This window comes from Colius striatus, chromosome 3 (assembly GCF_028858725.1).
Source record: "Colius striatus isolate bColStr4 chromosome 3, bColStr4.1.hap1, whole genome shotgun sequence".
Lineage (NCBI taxonomy): Eukaryota > Metazoa > Chordata > Aves > Coliiformes > Coliidae > Colius > Colius striatus.
In genome coordinates, this window is record NC_084761.1 from 325,073 (window position 1) to 352,607 (window position 27,535).

At 44.8% G+C, this 27,535-nt stretch overlaps 1 protein-coding gene across 5 annotated transcripts in view; it reads left to right on the plus strand.

Annotated features, from left to right (window-relative positions):
* The first annotated feature begins 1,023 nt into the window (after nt 1-1,023).
* The window catches only part of CREBBP (CREB binding protein), a 91,987-nt gene continuing 65,475 nt past the window's right edge, over nt 1,024-27,535 (plus strand). For 3 of the 5 annotated variants that reach the window (XM_061993670.1, XM_061993671.1, XM_061993672.1), the window contains exons 1-2: nt 1,024-1,890; nt 15,402-16,114. In XM_061993670.1, the coding sequence (XP_061849654.1) occupies nt 1,806-1,890; nt 15,402-16,114 (798 nt within the window). In that variant the 5' untranslated portion in view covers nt 1,024-1,805. The remainder of the gene's footprint in view (nt 1,891-15,401; nt 16,115-27,535) is intronic. The other 2 variants (XM_061993673.1, XM_061993674.1) reach the window with 2 other exon arrangements.

Consider the following 27,535-nt stretch of genomic DNA (forward strand, 5'->3'; position numbering starts at 1 on the left):
TTGTCCCACCGTGTAGGCTGGTGCAGCCTCACGTGAGGGTCAGTGGGCCTGCCAGAGCCATGCCCGTGGGCAGGAGGAGGCAGAGGACAAAGGCAGGCGAGGGCAAGCGCTGAGTGCAAGATAAGAGAACCCTGTGGCCACAGCGTTGCCACACAGCCCCTTGCTGAGCTCAACAGCTGCAGGAGCGGGAGGGCAGAGGACAGCATGGCCACCCTGGGCCGTGGCAGGAGAGTGAGGTCCTGCTGCTCCGCGGCTCTGAGAACCTGGGGCAACCGGAGGCACTGAGGGGACACCTTGGGAGGAGTTGCTGAGGGGAGACCTTGGCAGTGGAACTGAGACAGGAGGCTGTGAGGGGTCTGAGGGGAAACTTGGGGGCACTGAGGGGAGGGCAACGTGGGGAGCGACTGTGAGGGGAGATTGAGGGGAAGGCTGAGAGATGTCTGCGGTGGGATGGAGAGCTGGAGGCGTCGGGGGGTGACCGTCACCTGAGAGGAGGGTGACAGGGGGAGTGACTGTGAGGGGACTGAGAGCAGACTGTGAGGGGGCGGCTGCGGGGGAGCCCCGGCAGAAGCAAGGACGGGGCTGAGCAGAGCGACCCGGGGCGCTGAGGAAGGGACTGAGGCGGGACGCTGCGAGCGCTCCGAGCCGCCGCCGGGGCCCTGGAGGAGGGCGGGCGCCCAGGGGACCCCGTGGAGCCCCGCCGGGCCCGGCGCGCAGGACCTGTCCCCGCCCCGGCACTGCGCGGAGCAGCCGAGCACGACGCGGGCCCTTTCCGGCGCTGCTCGCGCCTTTCCGGCGCGGCGGGGCCGGGGCCGGGCCCGCGGCCGAGCCGGGGCGGGGGCGGGGGCGCGGGGCGGGCCGTGCGCGGTGACGCATGGCGCAGTGCCCGCCCCGGGCCCGCCCCCACGGGCTCTGGAAAAGAGAAGAGAAAAAAAAACTTTTTTTTTTAATTGAGGAATCAACAGCCGCCATCTTGTCGCGGAGCCGGAGCGCGGCGCGAGCGGAGCGGGGCCGGGCCGGGCCGGGCCGGGGCAGCGGGGCCGCCCGCCGGGACACGGGCAGCCGCGCGGAGCGCCGCCGACGGGCAGAGGGGCGAGAGGCGGAGGGGCAGAGCCCGCCGGAGCCGCAGCCGAGCGCCGCCGCCGGGACCGGGAGCCGCGGCCGCCGCCGCGCCGCGCTCATTGTTTTGGGGCGTTTTTTGGCTGTTTTCAGGGGTTTTTCCGTTTTTTGGTGGATTTTTCGAATTATCTTTTTTTTTTCCGCCTCCCTCCTCTTTCCCTTTCCCGCCCCCCCCCCCCCCGCCCCCCCCTACCCTACCTCGGCCGCGGTTCAGCCGCGGGCGGGGGCGGCGGGCGGGGGCCGCCGCGGGGCCGGGGCTGAACCCCCCGGCACGGAGGGGAGGGGACGGGGCGAGGTGGCGGGGAGCGTGTGCGGAGGAGGGGGGGGGCGCTATGCTCCCCGAGTGACTGCCTGAGCCGCCATCCGGGCACCTCCGCGGCGGCGGCGGCGGCCGGGCGGGGGGAAGAGGCCGGGAGGAGCGAGGCCGGCAGGGAGGGGGCGCTGGGCTCTTCCCCACCCCGCCCCGAACCCTCCTCCCCTGCGGCCTGCTGCGGCGGCGGCGGCCCGGCCCGGCGATGGGGGAGCGGGGGCCGCCGCCGGTCGGGCACTGAGCGGCGCTGTTGCTCGACGGTGGGTTCCCCTTCGGAGGAAGGGGGCAGAGAGAGAGCTTCGCCCCCCCTCGTGCTCCCCGCTTTCTAACGATTACCGGCTCGGCGGCCTCTCCTCGGACGGCCCAGCCGGCTACCATGGCGGAGAACTTACTCGACGGGCCGCCCAACCCTAAGCGAGCCAAGCTCAACTCGCCGGGCTTCTCCGCCAGCGATAGCACAGGTAAGGCCTGCGGGGCCGTGCGGTGCGGGGGCGGCCGGGCCTCAGCGGCGGTTCCACCCCTCCTCCGGCGGCCGCCGGGCCCGACCGCCCGCCGGAGGGGGGGTGGAGGGGGGGGAACCGCCCGCCCTGCCTCGGTTCCCGGCGGGGGTGGGAACCGGCTTGGCGAGGTGCCGGGAAAGAGGGGAAGAATTCTTCCCGGAGCGGTTGGGCCTCCTCTAGTCGAAGTTACCGGGCGGGACCCGTACGCCAAGTACCGTCCCGGCTATAAATAGCGGTTGAGAGAGACGCGTGAGGCCTTCTGAGTTGAATTTCCCTTTCGTCTGTCTTCCACCACCGTCTCGTTTTAATGGTGAAGGGATGGAGGGATCCGCCTCGGCTCGGATGCCGGGGTGCTCAGGTGAGCGGGCTGTGGGTAGGGAAGGAGGTAGCCCAGCCTTTGCAGAGACCCGACACACTGCTGCAAGGGGTGGTCGGGTTTTCTGTCTGGGCTCTATAAAACCCATCTGTCGCCCACAACTAAAACCTCTTCCACCGTGCCCTTAACGTGCAACACGCTACAGAATGAAAACTCCCTGATAGCCTGCCCAGATTTTGCACACTTCTGCCTCCCCAGCCGTGGCCCGGGTTTAAGGCACTTGACTTGAGAAAACGAGTAATTTGCAGGTAGTGATTGAAGTTGTGAGGTCGATTGCATGACGGCAGGCCGGCAGTCGCTGCCACTGGTCTCACCGGTGTTGCGTAGTGTCTTTGGTGTGCTTGGTTTTGTTTCCCATCTTAATGGGTTTGTCGAAAACAGAAGACACCAAAATTTCTTGTTTCTATGAGGCACGTGCCCGCTGTAAGTATGCACGAGTGTGCACAAGAGCATGTGTGTGTGCTCTAACATCTTTCAGTGTTCCCCGTCTCAGTCACTGCTTGAGACAGCGGGGTTTTTTTAGGAACACCGACTGTATTGGACTGGCGTTTCTGATTTCAGGCATTAATGGATCTCGTTGAAGGGACAGTGATAAGTTAATCGTGCTCTGCCTGCTATGCTTTGATAGGCTGAAAAAATTATTGCTATGGTTGAGCTGATAAATTCTGTGGGGTTTTTGGTTTGCTTAATCTGCGTTTGGTGGTAGCTTATAGATACTTCAGTCCTTTTGGGTTTTTTTCATGGAATCTTTTTCTTCTCAGCCTACAAACAAATGAAACATACCAAAACCAAACAATGTTGAGAGTAAGAATTGACAGAGGGTGTTATCTAGGTGAGGTCTGGCGATTGTACTGTGTTCATCTCTTTTTCTGGAAGCGTTGGAACATCGTAGGGAGGACTGATAACGTAAGTTGCTATGAAATGCACCACAGAAACTCGGGGAAAGTAGTTTGCTTTAATTCTTCAGTTCGACTAGATGTTTTAGGCTCTCCTGGTAGCCAGGAAAAGATGCTTGAAGCGGGGCCTTTCTTTTTCCTTTCTTTCTTGAAGTTCACTTGGTGTGTTCTGGAATGTTTCAGTCATAATTACAGCCTGTTCAGCCAGTTCTCATGCGTCTCAAGGAGCCCTGTGCAGCACTAGATATGTCAACTCCAGCATCTGCATGAAGTTTTGCATGACTGAGGAGGCCGTTGGTCGCCAGGGATGGCAAACCCCAGGTTGTGTTTTGAACGAGTAGGAGTGTGTGTCCGAGTAGGAGTGTGTGTCCGTAGCGTTCTGTCATCCCCCGCTGTTCTTCAGGCAGAAGTACCTCCCTGCTCGAGGGTGCACTTACTGCTTGTGCATTAGAAATGCTTTTTCTCACAAAAAGCAGCTTTCTAGGTCTGTTGCCAGCGGCTCACGCAGCTTGTTGAAAGATCACTGAATGTTTCTGTGCGTGGTAGCAGGCAACACGAATGCTTTGAGTAGCAGTTGCTCTTGAGTACCTGCTCCTGAATCTAAACCAGGCTTAAAAGAGAAAATTCTGTTGCAGCCTGGAAAGGCACCTTTGTGGCTGGTGGTGCTGGGGGACACGGGTTTGAGGCTTGCATCCTGAGCGAGCAATAAGTTGTGTATTGGCTGAAGTATGATCAGAGTCATAAACCCACTCTGTTTGGTGCTGCGACTTGCGTGATCGGGCTGTGCCTCGGGCGCAGCGTTAGGCCTGGTTGTGCAGCTCCGTCGCTGAGCAGTGAGGCTGTGAGCCTGCAGACGCCTGTAGCCGAGCGTAGCGGTGGCGAGGGGGCTGGTGGCAGGCCTGAACCTCCCTTCTGCAGAGAGCCACGGCTCGCCCTGTTTGTATTTCGCTCTGCGCTTTGATGCGGTGATGTTAAGCAACTCCTTTTGTCAGGGTAAATTTTAGGTGCCTTTAATCATTTCTGATAAAAATAGCTCCTTGGCTTACCAGAGCAAAGTTTGTTCAGTTAAAATTGGTCTGAAAATACTGCCTTTCCTGCGGAACTTCAACTGCGAACTCAAACGTCTGGTCTCAGAGGAGGGGGAAGAGAGGAAAGGATAACAGCAATGTGTGCTGTGACCATCGTTAGGTTTCAAGACAGTCCCGTTTTATAGTTACCCTGTTGTTGTTCTTGTCAGTAACGAAGGCCAGGACTCCTAGCTTGCTGTTGCTGTGCAGAATGGAACAAGCTGGCTCCTTTGGTAAAACATCTGTGGGAAAGGTTTTTTCCCGTGTAGCCAGGTAGGAGTAGTGCCTTTGTCTAATTACTGCTTTTAGATCCATGGTGTTTTTCATCCTCAACCATTTGTCTCCTCTACAACTGTTAGGAGGCATTTTTGTCTGCCGTGCTGCAGAATAAACAAGAGATTCGTTCGGAAAGTAGAATTACAGCAACTTTGGTTATGGCAGTGTTATTATAACAGCGAACATCGTGAGTACTTTGTGTGTTACTGGCATGGATCCTTCATCAGAATATACAGTGAACTGACAGCATTCTAGAGCTGGTCTTGGTCTGAACACTGCACACAGATTGTCAAGACTGAGCTGGAAGGGAGCAGCAGCGAGGCCAGTGCTCTCTGGTGCCCCTGTGCCACGGAGCTGCAGGGCCCTCGGTGGTGGGTTGCCTCTGGCTCCACGGGTTACGCTCCCTGTCACCTTCTGCTGTTGTGGAGCTGTGCTGTTTCCAGAAACAACAAATCCTAATTTGGGCCAAAGCAGGAGGTATCCTTAACTGAGTTATGAGTTAATGAATTCCTAAAGTAGGTGAAGTTGGAAAGAAAGTGAGATGAGCGGCTTCAGAAGTCCATTAGAGCTGCATTTTCACCTCGGGCTTCCTCGTGTGTGTTGTTTTTGTTTTGTTTTCCTCCACGAGTTCAGATCATAAACAGATGAAGAGTTATGGCCTCTGCAGAAGCTGCGGGCTGAGATCTCCGGTAATTCACGTTCTCTTTCGACCCAGTGTGTTGGCATCACAGTGCCTGTGTGTTAAAATCACGGACGACCTGGCCTTGTCGCACGTTCCTTTGCGCGTGCTGAGATAAGTAGATCTCTGGCTGACTCCCAACGAACCACAGAACTTCGCAGAAGGGACTTTGTGTCGATACGCAGCCTGACTTGATCTTACTCTTCTACCAAAAACCAGATAGGTGTGTTTCAGTGGATTTAGTTTTTAAAGAGGTGGGCTGCCTTTGACACAAAGTAGCTTAAGGAAAGACAAGGAGGCTTTGTGAGCACATCTTGCTGTGCTGAGGTGAGGCTTCAAATGGACTGACAAGCCAGGTTTGTGCCCATGAAGGTGTTTGTATGTATATTTTAGGCGACTTCATTCCTGCACAGTTGAAAAGTTTCATGGAACCCTCTTTTATTCTGTCTGCTCTCGTTTTCTATGATGTGCACAAAACTTTTGTGTCGTTCCTGTGCTGTGGCAGTAAGAATTGCTTTCATACGCGTGCTCTCTCCATCTCTCCCTGAAACAAGAGAAAGGGCAGTTCTATTAAGTGAACAGATTTGAATTTGTAAGCAAAAGATTGAGGGAAGAAATGCTTCTTCTGGAAAGATGCAGGTAAAGGAGTGTGCGTAGGTATTATTTCACGGGAATGTCCTTTTGTGGTGCTGGCACCATAGTTATCTGGCATGGGGAAAAATGCTGTGTGATATTCCATGGCTGTAAGGTTTCTTAAGACTTACTATAGATGTGTAATGATGGAGGTGGTGGATGGGAGATGATGATGACAAGCAGAAGTGTTTACTTTGAGGTAAGTTTCCTATAAGCTCTTTCTTTGTTATGCTGCATTGTAAGGGGCTGACCTGCATAACTTTATGCCTGCAGCTGTGATCTGGGACAGGAGAGTCATAAGATTAGAAGTTGGCTCATTTATTGAAAGTCAGGTTATTGTATTGTTGGGTTTTTTATAGATTTGTCCAAGGAGTTTGATGCTAACATCTGTGTGAGATGAAAAGCGGAGCAGATGATCTGCCAGCCTGGATTTTACGTGACAGTCTGCAGCCCTACAGTTGTGCCCATTCCTTTTTTGAAACCCATACTTTGAGTGATAATTGTGTGTGTACCAGGGAGTTTATCAAATAGATTCCTTCCCTCCTATGACTTAAAGTGAACACCGTAAACGCTGTCTTGTGCCGTGGCACAGAGCTGCTGTGGAAGCTTTGCCAACAGCAGGCAGAAAGAAAGGCTGTGCTGGAGTGGGAGGGTCAGTCTTTGTTGTACCCTCGAGATCTCTTGATAGCTTATGAAATGATTCCCAGTTTTCTATTGCAGATTATTCACTTTCTATTCTGGCTGAATGTTCATCGGAGTCATAGTCCAGCACCATTAATTATTTCCACAGCAGCATGCTGTGTTTTGTTGTTACATCTGCAACTTCACACTGAAAAAGTCCAACCTATTCTTGGTGTTTATTTTTATTAGAGAACATCCTCTCTGTTGGTACCTGCTAACAGAGAAGTACGTGAACAAAAACCTCACTCTGTTAGCAAAGTACTGCAGGTTAGTGTGAAATCAGGGTGAAGGGGGGAAGTTGAAAACCAGGATTTGAAAGATTCTGGGGTTTGTTCTTACACAATGAAAAAGCATGTGGGATAGCTTAGAAATCTGACACTTCCACCCTAATTTGGTTTACACTTTCAAGAATTCTGCTTTGTAAATCTTCCTTTTAACATATGTTATGTTTTCCATCTGTCTTCTCAGATGTCTTAAGATACAGAGAGAACCTAAATCTTTTATTCGGAGAACTCTCTAATAGAGATGCCTCAACAAATAGCACCAAGCATTGTGCAGGATCGTAGCGCGATTCAAAAGGAAGCTGAAACTTCTGTTACTGCTGGTAATTGGCAATCATAACTCAGAACCTAAATCTCTTCAGAAGCTTCACTTCATCTTGCCTTTCCTCTGGTGATGTTCACCACCATTGAGAAATGATGTTCTTTGCAACACTGGATCAACACAGTATCTTTGGTTCGCAGTTACATTGTATGTGTGTATAAATTTTTGTTTATACATATCTAAACCTGTAAAATAATCTCCCATGCCTCTGAGGGTCGTCTTCAATGCTGTGGGAGCTTCCCAAGACAGTGATATCAATGAGTTGCCCTTTCTAGGTGACGTGTCTCCCAGGCAGACATTGCTACGGAGGCAGACATCGGAGCAACTTTCTGTTGTGCAGTGAAAAGGAAAATGGAATGTTAGCTTCCAACCCCACACCATGTGTGTCACACCTGAGGAGCGTGAGCTTTTCTCTCGCTCTGCCCAGCTTCCCCACTGCTGGTGCTTTGGTGGTTGGTTTACTGATGATGACATAGCTTCTGTGTCATCTCCTGTGCAGTTTGATCTAATGGAGCAAAGAAATGTGGAAATTGCCAAGAGACTTGAATTCAGTAAGTACCGTATGTAAATCCATTTTGTAGTAGCTGTGAAGAATTTTCCTAAGGTTCATAAACTCCTTTAAGGAAAGTATTAATGAGAATGATTCAGAACAGCCTCGTCTCGCTCAAATTAATGCTTTAAAGTGAAATAGATTTGTTAGGGAATGAGATTTTCTTGTATTCAGTCAGTTAGGGTTGGAATGTTTTTTAGAGTGAGATATGTATAAAAACCAGGAGCTTCAAGCCTGTGTTTGCTGTTGCTTTCTGATGCACATTTGGTGTGTTCTGTGTTTTAGGTCCTTGCCCAGCTGAATCTTAGTGGCCATGCAAACTACCTGTCACTCATAATTCGGTGTCGGAAACAGGGAGGGGAAAGTGGCATGAAAGAGAACAGGAATACAGTTTTTACAGCTGTTACGCATCATAAAACAGACACCAAATTTGTCTGTTTCCTGGTAATCTTGCATAATACTTTTGTTTGTTTGTTTCACAATGTTACTTCAAGTCCCTATTAATCATTGGTATTTCAGTCTCCACAGAAACAGGCCTATCCTGTGCTGCTGTTACAGAAGGTGGGAGCATTGAGAGAAGGATTTGGGTAGCTGAGGGAGTGTTGGAATCAGCCTGGGCTAGAAAGTGATACTGAGTGAGGAGTTCTCACCACTGATACTGTCAGTTGTTGTGGAAAGGATGGAGGACTGAACAACTTGAAATCTGAAACACCTTGTGTTGACCTGTGAGTGTAATTAGAAGTCTGTGGCCAGAGAATGTCACGGTTAAAGCTTGTTTGTCAAGATAATTCACTTCTTTGTACATTATCTACTGATTTTGTTTTTCCCCAGCTGTGCTGTGAGGGTGGCACAGCCGTAAGGTGAAGCAGCAGACCTGTCAGTTGTGTGCGCTAGCTGAAGGCATTTGCACACAAACACCCTGTTTTGGTACAGACTGTGCATTTTATTCCTCGTGTGCCCACTGTTAATCAGTGGATTCTCAGATGATTCCTCTTTGAAGGACCATTCTGAACTTAAATATTTGTTTTATCAGCTGTTAAAATAGGGCAACAGATAGGATAAGAAGGAGATTCTGTTGATGTGCTTCAGGAACCCTGAAATATATAATTGTCAGGATTTCCCATGAATGAGAAGCTGGAGTTACTGCTCTGTAGGCAAATTTCTTAACACCTCCTCTTCCTTCTGTCCAGATTTCTGCTCTTACAACACAGAAAATTACTGAAGTGTTTTGGTCAGTAAGTGCAGTGTGACAATGGTCATGACCACATTGTTGATGCTGCCGGCTAGGATTTAAAGTTACTTGCAAGAGCAGACAGAGCAGTAGTGTCAAAATAGCAAAGACACCCTGAGAAACAGTGACAAGGAAGAAGGGTTATGGAGAGTCTCTGTGGGAGCAGAGGAAAACCAAGTCAGTCCCTCATGTGCCATCCAATGCTGGCTCTGGTCTGTTCTTGGAAGCACTGTTGTTGGGTGGGCTGCTTCTGCCACACGCACGCTTTGGGGGGTGTTTTGGTTTTGTCTCCCTCTGGCATCTGGGAAGAAATAAGAGATCATCTTCTTACCTAAATGTGATTTTTGTATTTGTTTCTGTATATTGACTTTAGTATCCACGGGATTTCATGTACCATTATGTTTTTATGGTGGAATGTTCAAGTAATCTGTGATTTAATTAATTTATTGTAATGTAAGTGTAGTAGAAGTAGATCTGGAAAAAGGGATCATTGCTGAAAGAATCTGAAGTTCTTAAGGACCTTCAACACAGATTTTGAGCACAGCAAAAGACACGCTGGGGGCAGTTTGGATACGTACATTCTGACACAGTGATACACAAGATGCAAGTGGAAAGAAAGACTAGGAACTAAACATGGTGTAATAAAGAATCTTGGTTTACACATCCTCTTTTCAAGGAGGTGAGAAAGGAGCTGGGGGCAGAACAGTTGGTCTTTCCTGTATTGGGGAGTTATCACACATGCTAGTGGTGTTGCAGGGGATGCTTCCCCATCCTGACTTGTGTGTCTGGTGTTTGGGCTGGTGTCTGGAGCACTTTTGAAACTGAATGAAGAATACAGGGACTACTGCAGCAGAGGTTAGAAAAGAACTGATTCTTTTTCATTAGTGTCTTGATTTGTTTGCTCTATATAATGAGCTTTGCTTTTGAAAAGTCACTTAGTTGCTGAAGTCTTACAAGAATGAATTGGGAGAGGTTTTAAGAGCTTGAAGCTACTTCAGCTTCAGAATTCTAAGCTGTTAAGGGTTTCTTCTGGTTATTAGGATGCACAAAAACAGACCTGATGTAATTGACTTTAGGAGCTGTGTTACTCCTTAGTTGCATGACTGTACCCCCAGTGGTATTTGTCTCACGGAGAATCTTGCTTTGCCAGAAGAGGAGCTGCAAAGGCAGTGTGGGAGGATGAATGCTTCCTCCTCAGTCCCCCACTCCCTAAACTCAGAGCCACAGGAAAGCAAGAGAAGCGTTACACACATTTTCAAGACGAGCTAAAAGGATGATACAGGCAGCTACAGACAGGTCAGTTTCCCTTCTGTCACCAGGAAGATCATGGAGGAGCTTGAGTGAACTTAGTGAAGGGCTACTGAGGTGGGGCAGTGCGGCTGGAGTACGTTTCTTTTGCGAAGAGGCTAGGGAGCTGGACTACAGACTTCTTGATGTCACTGCTAACCTTCATGACTGCGAGTCTGTGAGCAGGAGAGCACTGTGATAATTATTACAACCAGTTTCCTAGAGGCGAGTACCTGGAATGCTTAAAGGTGAGACTCACTGCCCAGTAGCCATCCGTTTGAATTTTGACCAGTCTGCTGACTTAGGAATGTGCAAACTAGACTGTATTTCTTTCTCATCCCAAATGCAAGTAGTTCAAAAGATCAGAGAGAAAGAAATTTAGTTAACTACCCAAATCTCTTGCTATGTGAGACATAACTTGTTAGGACTCATCCAGATTCCTCCTAGCAGATCTCTCATTTCCTCCTCACCTTCCTCCACCCAGCCATCAGGGTCTACTGGGCCCAGCCAGGTCCCTTATCACTGTCTTTCTCAACCTGGTTGTTAAACACCGTGTTCTGAGAAGGTGGTGCTGCTCTTCTGAGAGTCGAGGTCAGATGCATGTCAGTTTGCAAACTGTGTGACTCGTTAAGTTAAGATGCTAATGTAAAGTTTCCTCACTGGAAATGTTATTTTTGTGTGTGTGAATGCATTGTTTAGTTGCTCTAAAACATTAAATGCACCAATTGTGTGTTCTGAAACAATCAATTATAGAATCCTCAAACCTCGAAAGGAGGTTGGAATGGATGTGGTAATTGCTGACTGCACCAAACAGTATGGCTATTGAGTTGAGTTACCTGACATCGAATTTTAGGGACTGGCTGAAGCTCTGAACTGTTGAGGCTTTGTCTGCTGGGGTCTGGCATGGTTGAAAGAAGCCTTACAAAACAAAATTGGGCTCACTGAAATGTAACAACCATGTTGGCATGAAAGAAAGGCACGGTGAAAATACTACTTGTGTGCTGGGACTGCTGCAGTGTGACCTCAGTGTCTGCCCCATGGACAGGCAGCCGAAGTTTGTGACGGGAACACTCCCCGTTGCGTTTCAAGTGGAGATTACGCTGTACGAAAACGAAACTGAATTTGATAGCTCTCTTCCTGCTTCCTGTGGGATGTAGTTGAGACAGTAAATCATGTAGAGAAACATCTTAGAACGTTTGTCATCTCTCAAGGCTCAATTAAGGGTAGGGGGGGAAATGTTGACATTGAAACAAGTTAATTGATGGAATGTGTATATTAAGAAAGTCTCCTGATGACAGTTGCAAGTAGTCGTACAGACGAAAACGTTCTGCCTTGAGAACACAGCACAATTTTTTTCCTTCAGAGAAGACTTGGAAGGAAAGAGAACATCCTTTATTTTATTCTGGTTACTGAAAGTGTTGTCCAGGAAGGCAGAAAACTGTGACATGGAAGCTCATAAAACTGAAATAGAGAGAAATTGTGTCTCAAGTGTGATTATCTTCTGTGTGTGAAAATAGCTGCTCAAAGAATGCAGAATTCTCAGACTGGAAACGGAGCCCTTTGGAAAGAGTGGGGGTGGTGGTGTTGCCTAGTGCTTCTACATCCCTTTCAGAAGGCGTGTTATCTCTTGGCTTTGGTGCTCTTCTGTGAAGAGGATGTTTGGTTTTATGTAGCAGAGGTAAGGAAAGGTGTGAGGCTTAGGATCAGAAGTTCTGCGTTAGAGATGAGGCAGTACAAGGTGGGGTCACTGCGGCCCTAGTCAGCTTTCTGGCTTCTTGAGCACTGAAATTATGTGTAGGTGCCATAGGAATGGAGGGACTCCATCCTTCTCTAGAGTGAAGGCCACCTTTTCTGTTGTGTGGCAGGTTTAAGAGATGGAGCAGAAGCAAAGCTCAGTAGTTCGCATTGGACTGCTCAGTGTAGGTGTTTCTTGAGCATTGCTTCACATAACTGCATGTGAAGGCAAAGGCATCTCAGTTTAATTTAGACTCTTGGTAACTGCCATTGACTTTGAGAAGTAGTTGAAGCGTTGACAATGGGATCAATTACGTTCTTCTCATGAGGATGGAGAGGCTGAAGTTACTTTTCATTTTGCTACCAGCAGAAATGTGCTGCGTTCTTACAGCAGATTTTTATATATGTATAAATATATTTATTATTTTTATAACTGCCTAGGCAATCTCTTATCTTTATGGATTTGTTGCAGACATCCTCAAGTAGACTTTTGTTTTCTGTTATATTTTATAGCTGTTGTAAAATGTGCCTTGTGTTGGTGTTTTTAACGTACACGGCTGATTAAAATATGAAAACAGGAAGATTAATCATTGCCTGAACATTTGAATGCTCACTGAATCTTTACAAGGCCACTGTGCTAAGCTGTTTACTTGCTCTGTATTTTCCTGATGCAGAGCTGTAAACTTTCCATGCCTAACCTTAATGTATAGCTTTCTTAGAGGAGCTTAGGAGCGGTAGGTTGTTTTGGGGTTTCAGAGGCAGTATTCCCAAACACTTTCTTCCCTCTTTCTGTAAACTGCAAAACCGTTTCCAGTCCTTGGCTGGGGCAAGGCTGTTAAAGAGTCCAGCCAGGCAAACAACAAAAAATTGAGCACTTATGCTCCAGCATCCGACTTTGAAATACAACTGGGAAAAACTACTACTTCTTTTTTCAAGCCACAGCAACATCTCCCCCCTCCAGGTTTTGTCAGTTCTCTGCCCCTGGCCTTGCGTGCACACGCTCGCACGTTTTTGTTCATGGAACAGTAGCAATTTTGGTGCGGAAGCCTGGAAAAACACTGTGTCGTGGGGTTTACAAGAGTCGTCTGAACTTCGCAGCGAGCTGGGATGGCGAGAGCGGTTTAGCAAAGGCAAAGCTGCAGTGACGGATCCTGTGTCACCACCGTTTGTGATGTGCAGGCAGATGGCTTTGGTTGTGCTCCAGGCTGCAGCCGCCACTGCCGCCGTCTGTGGCAGAGGCCGCCGGCGCGTGAGCAGGGCCTGGAGACTCGCTGCTGGCCAGACACGGCTTGGCGCTGGAAAGGAGCCGTGCAGGCTGGAGGTGGATGGGAGGAAACAATGCAGTCTTGGGGGAAGAAAGTTAGAAGCAAAATATATGGGAGGAGGTGTAAATTGCAGCTCAGTGAGTGTCACAATGTTGTGTGGGGAAGAGAAGAGATGAAGCGGTTGTTGGAAGGAATGTAGTTGAAGGTACACCAGGAGTTTCTGTAAGAAGGCAAGCTGGAAAGGTGAACTAAAGAACTGAAGGGGAAGGCAGCAAGTAAGAGAGAAATGAAGAAAACTCTAATGAATCCAGCTAATGAAAATGTTAGTTTGTTACTTCCCTGCTTTGAAAGAGGATAAGAGTCTGTGTTGTGTTTGTCACAGCTGGTGTCGTAGAAGCCTGAAGGATTCTTCAGAGCTTATTGAGTAGAGAATGGTGGCACGATGTGGGCCCCTGAAGGACATGCTGCCTCAGAACAGGCAGAATGTAGCTTTTGTGTATGTGTTTACTGGGTCTGTTTCTGCAGTTGACGTTGCAACACATCTGGAAATTTTTATTCCTTTTTCTGCAGTGAGGTGGAATTGGGAGTTTGAACGTATCGTGTTTTAATGTGCTGAGACGCGTTGCTGACGCATCCTGGCTTTGTGATACAGCTTTTGTGGTGTTTGAGGGGTACTTGTTTCTTTGCAATGCAGGTAATGTGGTCCAGGCTGTCCATTACTGAATGATCTCAGGCTGCCTTTGTCACCTTGATTCTTGCACCAGCTTTTTGTGGTGGAAGTGTGAATGAAACGTTTGAACAATTATGCTTTTGGGCTGCTGTGCGTTAGAAAATAACCTGTGCTTCCTCTAAGCTGGAAAAAAATTGGTTTGTCTGTTGCTTACCGTGGCTTAGTAGGGTTTTTGAGCTCTGGCTTTAGAGGGGCAAAGGAAATTTTTCACACATTTCCGTGATGTTACAGTAGATGTTGGTCGGTTTACATCACATCTTTGGGCTGGTAAACTTTCCTGACGTGCTGCCTGTTCGAACAGCTCCTCTGGTGAATTGAGGCTAGTCTGCTTACATGATTATTAATGTTGCTGTATGCCCTTTTCTTTATGTCTTACAAATATATAACTGTAACTTTCACTGGGAAATACCTATAAACAGTCAAGTAACTTTCTGTTTTTAATTGCATACCAAAATAATGCTATATGGATGCTGCTTAGGATGTGCAATAAAACATGACAGTGAACCTGAGTGACTCCTTTTTAAAGAAAGAAAACAAACAAAACCCCACAACAAAATCCCTGCCACTTTTGATCAATTTGGATGTTCCAGCCAGGCAGAGCAGTTCCTTCAAGTGGCTTAATGAAGATCTGATTGATTTCTTTTGCTCATCTGGAGAGTGTGTGGATTACCTCTGTCAATATTGGTCATGATAAATGAGGGCTGGGCACTTAGAGAGCAATTTGGATTATTTGAGCTGTTCAGGGATCAAGAAGTGACTTGATTCAAGGCACATTATGAGGAGAACATGCCGAGTGCCTTTTGGGATCTTCTGAGGTAGTGGATTATGATACAAATCAATTAGAAACTGATATTAAACATGCTTAAATGTGGGATCAAACTACTGAAGAAGCAGTTGTTGTCTTCTTATCAAACTTTGAAGTCTGTCTGGAAGATGTTATTTGGCCATGAGCAACCATAAATTACCAGACTGAGGTAGGATTGTTGGGTTAAATACTGCAACTTGGGCTTGCATAGTAGGTCAGAGAAGGTGATGGAATTGCTCTTTGGGGAGAGGAAATGGGGAAAAAAACCCCCTAAATCTGCTGCTTTCTTTTAACCAAAACAAGAGATGTCTAGGAGTTAGGTTAGATCCTTGTAGTCATGTCAGCTTAGTTCCTTAAGCTGGGACCAATATTTTGTTGAAAGTCTTGCACAAAAATGACCCTGTGTGGTGACACGTGCCCAGGATGGACGAGCAACGGTGCTTTCTGAAAGGCCCCCGGGTTTGTGTCTTGCTGGCTACATTGAGTCTTAAGTGTAATGTTTTGCTATTTTGGATATATTCTCTATTTAATATAGAATTAAAATAATATTTACCTTCATGCATGCCATTGTTTAAGGCTAGTAAAAAGTAACATCGGTGAACATTTTAGTTACTTGTTTGTTATATTTTTCTCACCCGTGCTTCTGTTTTAACTTGCAGATTTTGGATCTTTGTTTGACTTGGAAAATGATCTTCCCGATGAGCTGATCCCCAATGGCGAGTTGGGCCTCTTAAACAGCAGTGGGAACCTTGTTCCAGATGCGGCTTCCAAACACAAACAGCTTTCTGAACTTCTAAGGGGAGGCAGCGGCTCTTCCTTAAACCCAGGAATTGGAAATGTGAACTCAAACAGCCCTGTCCAGCAAGGAGTTGGTAGTCAAGTTCAAGGGCAGCCGAACAGTGCTAATATTGGTAATCTGAGTGCTATGGGTAAGAGCCCTTTAAACCAGGGAGACTCTTCTGCTTCAGGCCTGGCAAAGCAAGCAGCCAGCACCTCTGGACCTACCACGCCTGCATCACAAACTCTGAACTCTCAAGCACAAAAACAAGTAGGGATGGTGACGAGCAGCCCTGCAACATCACAGACTGGACCTGGAATATGTATGAATACTAATTTCAGTCAGACGCACCAGAGCCTTCTCAACAGTAATTCTGGTCACAGTTTAATGAATCAGCCTCAGCAAGGACAAGGGCAGGTAATGAATGGATCTCTTGGGGCAGCTGGAAGAGGAAGGGGAGCAGGAATGCAATATTCTGCCCCTGCCATGCAGGGGAATGCAGGCAGTGTGCTGGCGGAGACTTTAACCCAAGTATCTCCACAGATGGCTGGGCACACCGGACTGAACACAGCACAGACAGGAGCAATGACTAAAGTATGTACATATCATTTCATATACTCTGTTCATTGTGCTTGTTCTTTCTCCATACAGGTGTTTAGAAAATGTGGTTGATTCTTTTCTGAATCAGAGCTAAATAATGCACTTTCTTGAGTCCGTAGTTACTTGTTTCATTTACCAGTGATACTGTGAGAGCGAGTTGATTGATGCAGTGTTTCTCATGTAACCGGAAATGAAAGCACTTGTTGAAAACACCTCCTTGAAGTTAAAGGTTGGGTAGTATCTTAGTAGGTTGAATTAGAAAAGAGTAACGGAATGCTGCAAAAAGAAAGCATGTGATTACTTCTGTGAGGCGTCTCAGTTCAGCTGTCAGACAACAGTGTCTTACAAAGCAACGTGGAAACTGTTAGAAAAATACTTGTGGGTTGAAGAGAATGTTGTAGCAATTGGTCTTCTTGTCAAGGACCACTGTTGACAGCTGTGCAATGAATATTTTTCACATCTATAGAGGAAGTGATCTGCAAACATCAAATTTCACACAGATTGCCAAGCTAATGCAAGCTCTCTGAAGGGAAAGGGCAGAGTATGGGCAAGAAGTCTAATTTGGTGGCCATTGCAGACCTGGGCAGGGAACATACACACCTGGAAGCACCTGCCTCTGTCTCAGGGCACAGCTCCTGACCCTTATTGATAGCATAATGGCTTTTTAGTTCTTCATTTTCCAGATGAGAGCTTAGAGAAGTGTTTTGATTGTTGCTCCTCCTGTCTTTCAGTTGGATAGCAGCGTGTCTTGTCTCTCATCTGTGTTGCTTTGTTGCAGTTCCTTCTCGGATCTCTGATGGCAAACCCAGCATGTTCTGATATGTGGAAAAATAATTTTTTATCTTTGGTGTTTTATCTATTCCTAAATCACTAGTTGTTGTTGTTGTAGTTTGTTAAGACATAAATGTTAATGCACGGATTTGTTAGGAATTGTGGAGAAACTTGCGTTGCCTGACATAAGAGTGTGTGTCGTGTTCTCTGAAGAAGTGCTGACATCATTGTAGCTAATCTTAGGGTTTTTAAGTTAAAAATAAAGATATGAAAAGCGTTTTCTCTGCAGTGAAGGGGGTCCCTTTGCTTAAGGAAGAGGTGCTTGTGATCTGAGTGAAGGTCATAGCATGTGGAAGTGACACACAGCTGATAGACAACGTGACAGCAGATAGAGCTGCCTGCAGCCTCCGAATCGGCTCAGTTTGTCATGTGGAGCAGATTGATCTGCACAGAAACACAATCAGTTTATCATTTATTTTTCTTTAAGATTAACAGGAAGAGTGACAAATTCTAATTACTCTGTTTATTTCTATGAACATATGTATATGTAAGTTCTTAGGAGTAGATCTTTCATAGCCACTATGCAGCAATGTGGTGAAACTGCTGATTTTCTGTGTGGACTAAGTCACGTAGAATTATACCAAAGCCAATGGCCTTGTATACTCCATCAGATGAAGACCTCAGACATGAATCTGGTGGGCAAGGTTCTATGATGATTTGGTTTATTTTGAATAAACTCACTCCTTGTAAGGAGCAAGCCAGCACTCAGACAAATTCCTTTTTCAAGGAATTCAATCTTAGCCTGATGTGAGCTGCAAATGGGATTCACCAGCTCAGGAAATTGACCTGGACTTTCTCAGTTAGAGTATGTTCAAGAAGTAAGTGAAAGTTAATTTGAAGACGTAATGCATTGGAAAAGAACAGCAGAAGTATCCCAGTTACATAAATCATTAGTTAGTCCTCACATGCAGTGCTGTGCTCAACGCTTTTACAAACTACTTGCGTTTACAAACTATTAGAGCAAAATTAGTGCTTTCAGAAGTCCTTACAGCCAAAGTTGTTTGGAGAAACTGAAGAAATAGCATCATTTAATGTCAGCAGAAGTGGTAAAATGGTGCTTCTGTGGAGGTGCTAGCACTTAACAGAAAATGGATTTTAAAACTTGGGCAACTTAGAAAAAAACAGTTTTGCAGGGCTCTGTCTGTTGGAGAAGATGGAGCTTCAAGAGCATTGTGGAGGTTTCAGGAAAGTTTTACTTTATATACATCTTAATTTTCTCTTAGTAGGAGAGCAAGTGAGCATAATGTTTTACACAAAAATTTGGTGTCCCCATTTTAGAACAAATTATTTGATCCTCGAATTTTCTTGTGAGAAGCAGAAGCATTCCTGAGTTTTACCATTTTCCTTAGTAGTCATCTGAGGACTGGCACCCTTACCAGTTTCTTCCCAGCCCCCAGTTTATTGTCCTAGTAGGATTATCAGCTGTGACACTGTGTTAGCGTTTTGGGTTTGATTTTATTTCTTACTGGTGCTTCAGCTGTGATGAAAGCTTTTAAGAAGCGAAGCACTTCAGTGAGTTTGTCTGTTCCTCTGAAACTGAAATTTCTGCTCAAGGAGAATGTGGGTTAGTTTGTGTTTTTTACCTCCTGCTCCCTGATGTTTACCACGTTGTGTATCCAGCTTAAAAGATTCTAAAGGCAGCAATAAAAGTGGTGAGGGAGCTGATCTGCCTCATAGTGAATGTTGCCTAACTTATCCAAAGGGCGTAAAATGTAGCTGCCATTGTGCTTGAAGAACTGTATGAAGGCTGAAAGCGAGTTGTGGTGACTGTAGCAATATAGCCTAAGGGAAAGAAAGAGTTGTGAAGCACAAAGGCAGAAAGACATCTAAAAGAACTTTTTAACGCAAGATTTTCTCATTATGTTTAAAATAAGTGATCTACATCACTGAGTTATCTCGGGGTGATTCAGAAGCCAGCTTTTCTCAATTCATTGTGTTGATGTAGCACTCGTGGCCATTTATGGTTTGAGACCAGTTTTGTTGGGCAAGACCTTGCTTCCATGATGGTTTGTTCTAATCAAGGAGAATGCATTGCTCTTTCTTTTTTCTTTCCTGTGGTGTATTTTTAAAAGTGTTCTTTCTAGTATGAGAATCACAGAATGGTGGGGTTTGGAAAAGACCTTTAGAGATCTAGTCCGACCACTCTGCAGAAGCAGGCCCACCCTTTCAGCTGCTCTCAGAAATAACGGGTACTCATTTGATCTGGAGCATCTTAAGCCAGTAGTGTTAGTTTTGAGTTGGACTTAACATTTGAAGGCAGCTCTTGAAAGAATGAAAAGCATGCCAGAAACAAGCGTGGTAACTCAGGCTGGTGGTGCAGGTGCTTGTGTAAGCTGAAGGTGGTGCATAGACCTTAGTCCTAACCAATTTAAAAGGGAAAGAAGAACTAATTGTCCCTGTCATAGGGCTATAAGGTGCTGACAGATATGTTTCCATTGGCAGGAAGAGATTAAAGCAAAATACTTCTGCCTACGGAGACATGAACAAAGGATGTCAGAGGTTTCATATGATCCTCTGGAAGAAGGAAGCTGTCAGTGCAAGTTAGACAATAGCTGTTAGAGTCATAGGCCTGTTTTATTGACAAGCCTAGAATAGTTTTGGGAATAAGGAGTAGTTCCTGAGAAGGTTTTGTGAATTAAAGGTATAGCAACTTACTATAGCAAGGATTTGTATTCTTCCTAGGCCGTGATCGTGCAGTTTGCATATTCAGGTTTGAGTGCCTACATTGTGATTTTTGACTTGTTGGGGATGATCCGAAAGCCTGTCTTCTGTGCTGTTGTATATATCTCTTTGTTCACTACCAGACTCCTTTCCTGTAACAGTTTTGCTTGAAACCGTGGAATTGTGGCCCTGTGTTCATGGACAACACTACAAGGATGGGTTTTCTTTGACTGGGCTGATGTTCTTCAAGAAATCTGCTTAAAAGAGCAGAACTCTTTGAACAATTATCCATTGGCGGGGGTGGAGGAACAGGTCATCTTGTCACAGTAATTTCCAGTAGTAGCAGGATTGTTCTTTTGTGTTCAAACTTTCTCGAAAAACTTTTACAATTAGAGATGTTTTTATAATACTGTTGGTTGTTGAACACATTAAGGAGTAGCAAAGCTAAGCAGGTGGCCTGGTGCTTCCATGGAAATGAGCACTTTGCTGCAAGCGTGCTCTGTGCCTGGTACTCTCCTGGTGCTGTGAGAAATCATCTTTTTCATATAAGGGAGGTGAAGCCTTCACATTCTTCTTTGTGGCTGGCAAGAGCTTGAGGTTGTGTTTAAGGCGACGTGTGACAGCCTCTTGCTGAGATGCATCTCCTTTGTCCCAAAACTGCTAGCAAAGCCTGTGGAAAATCAGAAGAAAATGTTGGGAAGTTCCCATTTGTTTTGTATGCTTTTCAGACTTCCTTTTTGCTCTCTGTTAAGAGTTTCGGACAGTGACTCACCTAAGAGGGATTTTCCCTTAAGAAGTAAAGTCCCACTGAGATGAGTAGGACTCTTGTCTCCTCTTTGACATGTTTCCATGCTGTAATGCTTTCTTTATGCCATTCTGTAGAAGAAATCACCTTTCCTTGGGACCTTCAGAGCCATAGCACTCCAATAAGAATGTGCAGGTGCCTAGCAGCAGAAACTTTGGAAACAGCCTTGGAGTTGTGTGTGGCTGCTAGAAGCCAGGGCTTTTAGGCTGCAGTCAAACTACAGCTTGCTCGGGATCCTTTCAAATTGTTTTTGTCTATAGAACTAGTAAACCCTACCTCAAGGTTAGTTTTCTTTCTGAAAAGTGCAGTTTGATTAAACGTGTTATTGATCTCTCTGAGCTCCAGAAAAGGATGTAATTGTTTCATCAGACCTTAGTCTGAATCTATAGGGAGATCAGGAGAAAATGGTAAAAATTCATGCCTAGTTTATGAGGATTACAACATTATTGGGATTTTATGAATTGCCTTTTCAAAATTGTAGGTTTTAAGTAACCTCATTCTACGGGAAAATGTTTGTATTGATAGAAACTAGCACTTGCCTGGCAGGGAAAACTGGTGATAGGAAAACTGGTCTGTCAGGCAGGTCTTGCTTCCCATATAGTATTTCAGGAGGTGATCTGGCAATAACGAGTTTAGATCCAGACTTCAGGTGCTGTCAGCAACTGATGAGTTTGCTTTACCTGCGTATATATGCATGTATTTAAGCCTCTGTAGAAGTTGATACCAGTAGTAGGATTGACATAAAAATCCTAGCAGTTCAAAATAATCACTGACAGATTTGTTAATGCTGGATTTTTCTTTCAGTTCAGCACAGTTCTTTTCCTCTTAACTGTATCAGCCTAATTTATTTGAATGGTGTGAGTTTCCAACTGTGTTGCAGTTAAAATAGCCACATGGCAATGCATACTGCAGTAGAAGTTTCAGATTAAAGAGGAGAAAAATCTTACCTTAGAAGAAATAAAGTCTTAAGTGAACTTCCGAAAACTCTAAAACCATTTTTGATGTTGACCAAGAGAATGACCAGTTCTCTCTTTTTTTTTTTCCCTTCTTTTTTTTTCTTTTAATATTGAGTAATAAAAGCAATGGATTCAGTTATTCTTTGTTTCTAGGCTGGTTGTATATATGATACACATGCTTTTGACAAGAACATTCAGAGTTTTGTGCCCTGTTGTTTCTTGATGGGTGGTGTTTTCGTGTTGGATATTAACCTTGAAGTAAATTTAATAAGATGACGAACTATGTTAAAGAACAAGGCTTCTGATAATGATTTGAGTTGTGTAGGGAGTTATGTTACTTGACTCCATGTTTTGAGGAGTCTGTAGTAAGGAAAACTTATGATGAAAAAAATAAAGCAAACTGTTTATTTAAAACAGATTACTCAGTTGACATCGCTGAGTACCAGATTTAGATGCAATTGCTGATTGTGAATTAAGTCAGATGAGGATGTCCTCCTTCCTTTGTAGTTCTTGTGTTTTAGCAAACTGCTGGTGCTGTTTCTTTCTCTGATGACTCAATCTGATTGAATCTGCCTGAGTTGCTTTAACATGACTTGCAATTAGTTTGGTTCTCATCCCCAGAGTTGTCCATCCCAGGCTGCCTGGCAAACAGAAGTAGCCGCTCCAAATCGTATTCCAAATGATGCCGTTTCTAGGTTTCAGGGCACTCTTAATAGTATTACAGATCTGACCATCATTGCTTGGTTCTCTGTTGAACAGCTACCAACAAAACCAGTGGTTTTTTACTGAGTAAAGGCACATGGGCTTTTGTAACAATACAAACAGAGAAATATATAGAAGCACTTAGCTCATAGTAAAATGGAAAGTGTCACACAGTTGTGGTTTGAAACGTGATGAGGCACAGTGGTACTCCACAGATGAGCTTGCTCTGGTGTATCAAAGAGTTTTGGTGACTTTAAAATCTCACCACAACTGTTAGTCCTGGCACCTGAAATTGAGTTCTTTCTCATTCCTAGTACATGAGTTAAATTTCATTTGCAGTTGTGCAGTGTTGTTGAAGATACCTGAAGCAATGGTTACTTGGCTCCTGTGTTCTGCATGTGCCTGAGCACAATTATCTGAGTTCAGTTTGGCACTAGTGCTGCAAAAAACTGAACAGTCAGCCTTCATGGGGTCAGACCACAAATTGGCTTCCCCTTGCTGTGCTTCCAAGTCAGGTGGTTAAAAAGCCTGTTTTTGTTAACTCATATTGGCTTATCATCCAGTGGACAAAAATGAAATGTTTATGGGATCATTTTGGAGTAGAATTGTGCCAGGATCTTCCAATGCAGTAGCACGACACAGACCTTGTTCGAGTGCTTCCAGTTCCTTATAGTTGGGACTGAAATGATTTCTTTCTAGTTTTTAGGCTTTCCCCCCATGTATACCTGCTGCTGTTTGTAGGGGGGTTTAAAATATACATGTGAAAACTGTTGAGAAAGAGGAAAACCTGCCATCTGAAATGCTGCTGTGCAGAAGTTACAAAGTGCCTGGTTACTTTGGTCAGAAGGAAATGTCTTTGTCATAGTAATTTTCTTAGTAGACTCAATCATGTACATGTGTACCATTTCACAGGAGCATTCCTGATGAAAAGACCTTTTAGCAGGTCTCAGAACTTCTCCTTACTTAAAAGAGTTTACTTAATATTTGTATGTGACAATGAGCTGTGATTGTATTGGGAATACTGTAATTGGAAGTAGGTACAGAAATGTGTCAAAGTAGCCAGTATCATGGTCTGAAAACTGAGTGCTCATGGTCAGTTTCATTAGAAAAAAGGCAATCCAGGGAACTTGGACAGTTACATGTAGTGTGATGCACTGTGTCACCCTACCTAGCAGTGGAGAAGCAGCAAGAGGAGTTGATTCTCCTGGGGCTTCCACAAGTGGAAAACACTCTGTTGAAGAACAAATGTGACCTTCTGCCACCAGACAGAAAGACCGTTCTGTTTCACAGTTGCGCTGTGGAATCCCAGAGTCCTCTCACTTAGCTAGAGGGTTGAATCATCAATACAAGAGGCTACATGGGGCATGCCTGAGCCTCCTTTACAGCAGGCAGCCTGATTTCCACTTTTATTTAAAGATTAACTTTTAAACTAGAAAAGATGTTTTGATACACAGTTTCCCCCTTACATCTGAAAAAGAAAAGAAGTCTTGGATTCCTTTTGGCACAATTGCTAGTTCACTTTGCAGGGCTGACTGAGGCATGGCTGAGTAGAATAGCATTGTCTGTTCTTGTGAATGTTCGGAGGAAGGCCCACTTGGGTTTTATTTGGAAGCCTTAAGTTCGTTTGTGTGTGGCCTAGAGTTTTGACTGCCTCAGCTTTGTCCATTGGCTTGGAATGGCACATGCTGCCTTTTCCCCATGCTTCTCCTCCTTGCCATCCCAGTAAAGACTGCTCTCAGTCACAGCCGTTTCTGAAGTAACAAGTAGTGTACTAAGCTTATTGTTTGTATGTGGAAATGTTAGTACTTACACATTCTGAAGATGCTCAAGCACCAAAGTGACAGTCATAGTCTCTGGTATGTGTATGTATGAATCTGCTTTAGCTTTGGCAGAGAAGAGGCATACTGTGCCATAAAAGGGATTCGGTGGTGCCTTCGGTTTAGAATGAATCATAATGAAAACACAGCACATTAAATATACGAACATCCTTGCCAAGAGGACCTGTCTATGAGAGAGCAGTGAATAAATAGGTCATTTAGCAGTATCTGAGAGATGCTGCTGTTGTGAAGCGGAAGGGTTTTATGTTTTCAGAGTGACTGCGGCACAATCTGCACCAACTGTACGGGCAGCTTTTTTGTGTTAAAGGGATTAAAAGAAACCTACCAAGCAAAAACAAATACCTTTTGAAACTCTTGGCAAATTGGCTAAATCGAAGAGCTACCTTTGCAATGGCAGGATCTTTGTATGCTGGAAATGAGAAAGTGTTGGAATACTGCAAGTTAAAGATGGGGTTTCACTCTTGGAACAAGCTGCATCTGCTTACTTCGTCTGATACTGGGCATCTTGGGTTCAAAACAGTTTCTGGGCAGTACTGTTTTCAGACTGCTTTCAGTGGGATATTAGTGGCCTAGTTGGGTCACACTGTTCAATTTTAAGCATATGTTTAAAGGTGACCGTCAGATCATTACCTCGTTTAGGACCCATTGAGAAGCCCCTTAATAGCTTCAAGTGATTTGTCAAATCTTCAAGGAGAATGTATTTCTACAGGAAGACTGGAGATTTCAAGGTAGCTCTTGAAGTCAGTGAGATGTTTCAAAATAAATATGTTTGTCTCTTATTTACAAATTATTTCAACAGTGTGAATTATTTATAGTTATGTTTCTCCTTAGTTAATGTCAGACTGTGATATTTATGCTGAGTGGTTTTTTTGAGTAAGCTGTGTTGCTTATTTCTTTTCTTTTAATGTAGCCTGTAGTAAAAATTTGTTTCTTGCTGATTTCATTTCTACACATGGAGTTCTGGATTGAAGTAGAACAATTCCTTCTTTTAGAATACAGTCTCTCCATTAGCATGTCCATTTTTCCTTTAGGAATCATAGCTGTCAAGGAGAATACCATGCAGAAAAGAACATCGTCTCTTTTCATTGTGTTTTTGAGGTACCTTTCCTGTTGCTGTTGCTCTGTAGAGCTGCTGTTGCCTTTTATCCCACCTCTGTAGAATATCATGTCTCACAGACTGCCTGACCATGTATGTTTGGCCACCTTCTGAGAGATAAATGGGAAAGAATCTCTTAAATAGTGCTACTGTTTTTCTTACTAGAGGAGTTTATTTTTTTTAACTCTGAATTTTTGAAGCATGACATGCTTTCCTTTTACTTGACTGTCTCCAGCCAAATACAGGAACTTCAGAACTGCTGAGGTGCCAGCAGACACATCTGTAAATTCTTTTGTGGCCTGTTGGGTGCATTTCGAAAGGTTAATATCCAAGATGCAGAAAAAAAGAGGAAAAAGCGTGGACTTTGTGTTGAGATTTGCTGTTTGGTTAGCAATGTGGTGTATCTTAATGACAATGAAGTATAGGACTTAGGAGAGGACAGAGATATTTGTGTCCTGTGTTAGAAGATTCTGGTTTGATGTGCCTGTAAATGTGTCTTAGGACACGCTGTTGCTGCTTCTGGAAGTAAGTCCTAAGCATTTTGGCCTGTCACTGTACTATCAGGTATCAGTAGAGGTGCATCTTAACTAAATGTTGTGTTTTCAGTATCCTCTTCTGAAGTGTTGTTGAATTACTGTTTGTGTCCAAACTAGATTTTCTTGATGAAATAAACCTTTGAAACATCTTTAGTTAATTGTGTGGTTCTGGTTAACTTTCTCTTCTTATATGGTAAAAATAAGTCTTGTTTATCTGAAGAAAGCCACATTTTCTGCCTGGCACTCATTAAAGCTCTTGAAGCAATTGGAGTACATTGATCAATTGTGGCTAATTATCCATTAGACTTTTGAAGTATTCATTTGCAGAGGTGACACTCCTTGCAAAGTAAGCCTTCTGAGCTTTAGCTTTGATTTGTAAGTACAAGAGCAATGCGCACTGTGGAAATTCCTTTGATTCTTTCTGTAGTATGTTTTGTTGTTTTAGCGCTCAGGCTCGTGCAGACTTTTGGAGATATTTTTCTTTAGGCATATATACAGTGCAAGCATGTGATTCTGGTTTTCTTCCTGGAAAATGGTAATTTCTAGTTAAATGTATTGATAGAGTTTGTCCCCCAGATAACCGGCCATTTGTACAGTGTTTTCCCATGAAATTCCATCTTTGGTGTTTAGGTGATTATGTGGAAACGTTTGCACGATTTTAAAGTGGTTTTGCTGCCTTGGAATATTAAATTTGTCTTTGACCTCTTGAAATTCTCTTCCAAGCATTTCACAATCTTATTACAAGCAGTAATAAAACACCTGCTTTCATCTTAATGGGATTTGAAAAGTTTTATTTCTACCTTTACCAAATCTCTCATCTTGTAATAAAGGATGAAATAAATTACAATTGTTCTGGGGCACTTGATTATTTTTCTTTGAGTTAGTTTACTGAAGAGCAAGACACTCTAAATGCTTCAGAAATCTGTTGCTGTAGACTTCCGTTACAGTGGTTAGCTTAAAGAGGTGGGAGACTGGAGACTTTCAGCACAAGATGGGCCTCCTCTGAAACACTGATAGCCAGATCGTGCTTTAATTCTCAGCACTAATTCTTGAAGTGTGACCTTTTTTAAGAGCTTGTTGTTACTCACTGACTTCAGAAAGGGAGTATTTTGAAATCAGTAGCTTTGTCAAGCTGCCAGATGCGCAGGTAAGTTTAGGTGTGGAGCTCTCACCTCAGCTGAGATAATCAACTTGCCTCTGGTTTTGCACTGAAACAGATTTTTTTTTGGTAACACCGCTGGCTTTCTGCCATTAAATGATTAATCTTTTCCTCCCTTCTCCATCTGTCCCTCTGGCATATACATTCCAAGCACCATGGTGACTTTCTTTTGGAACATGTTACTATAAGATGACATAGTAATTAGTAGAGACTTACTTTTTTTTGTCAGTAAACAGATACAAGATGATGCCAGCATAGTAAAGAAAGCTTGTCTTTCTCACCTCACAAGTGAGCGTGCATTCCAAATGGACTTGTCTTCTACACTTCACTGAGAGCCTTAATCAGTTAGGTGGACCTTGTATCATGTTAGAGATTTGTGTTTCATACCAGAGGGAGATAAGAGTCCCAAGTGCAAAGTCCTCAATGTGTGCCCATGTTCTTTCATAGTGAGTGTGTGAGCAAAGCGACTGATTGGAGCTGTGGCAGTCGCACCCCAGGGCCGAGGAGAGATTCACTCCAGGTGGTTGATGCCAGATCATGGTTCCTCTGGGATTTAGGTGTGTGAAACTCATCTGGGAATTGATGGTGAAGCATAGATCTCTGTCTGAGTTGTCACTCAGGAAAGCAGAAATAAGCCTCTTGAAACGGTTCCATCCTCTATTGCTTATTAACAGTATTAGAAGGGGTAATAGGAAGAAGCTGGAACGCAAAAAGTTGCATTTAAACATAAGGGAAAACTATTTAACTCTTGAGGTGAGGGAGCCCTGGCCCAGGCTGCCCAGGAAGGATGTGGAGGCTTCTTCTCTGGAGGTCTTCAAAAGCCACCTGGAC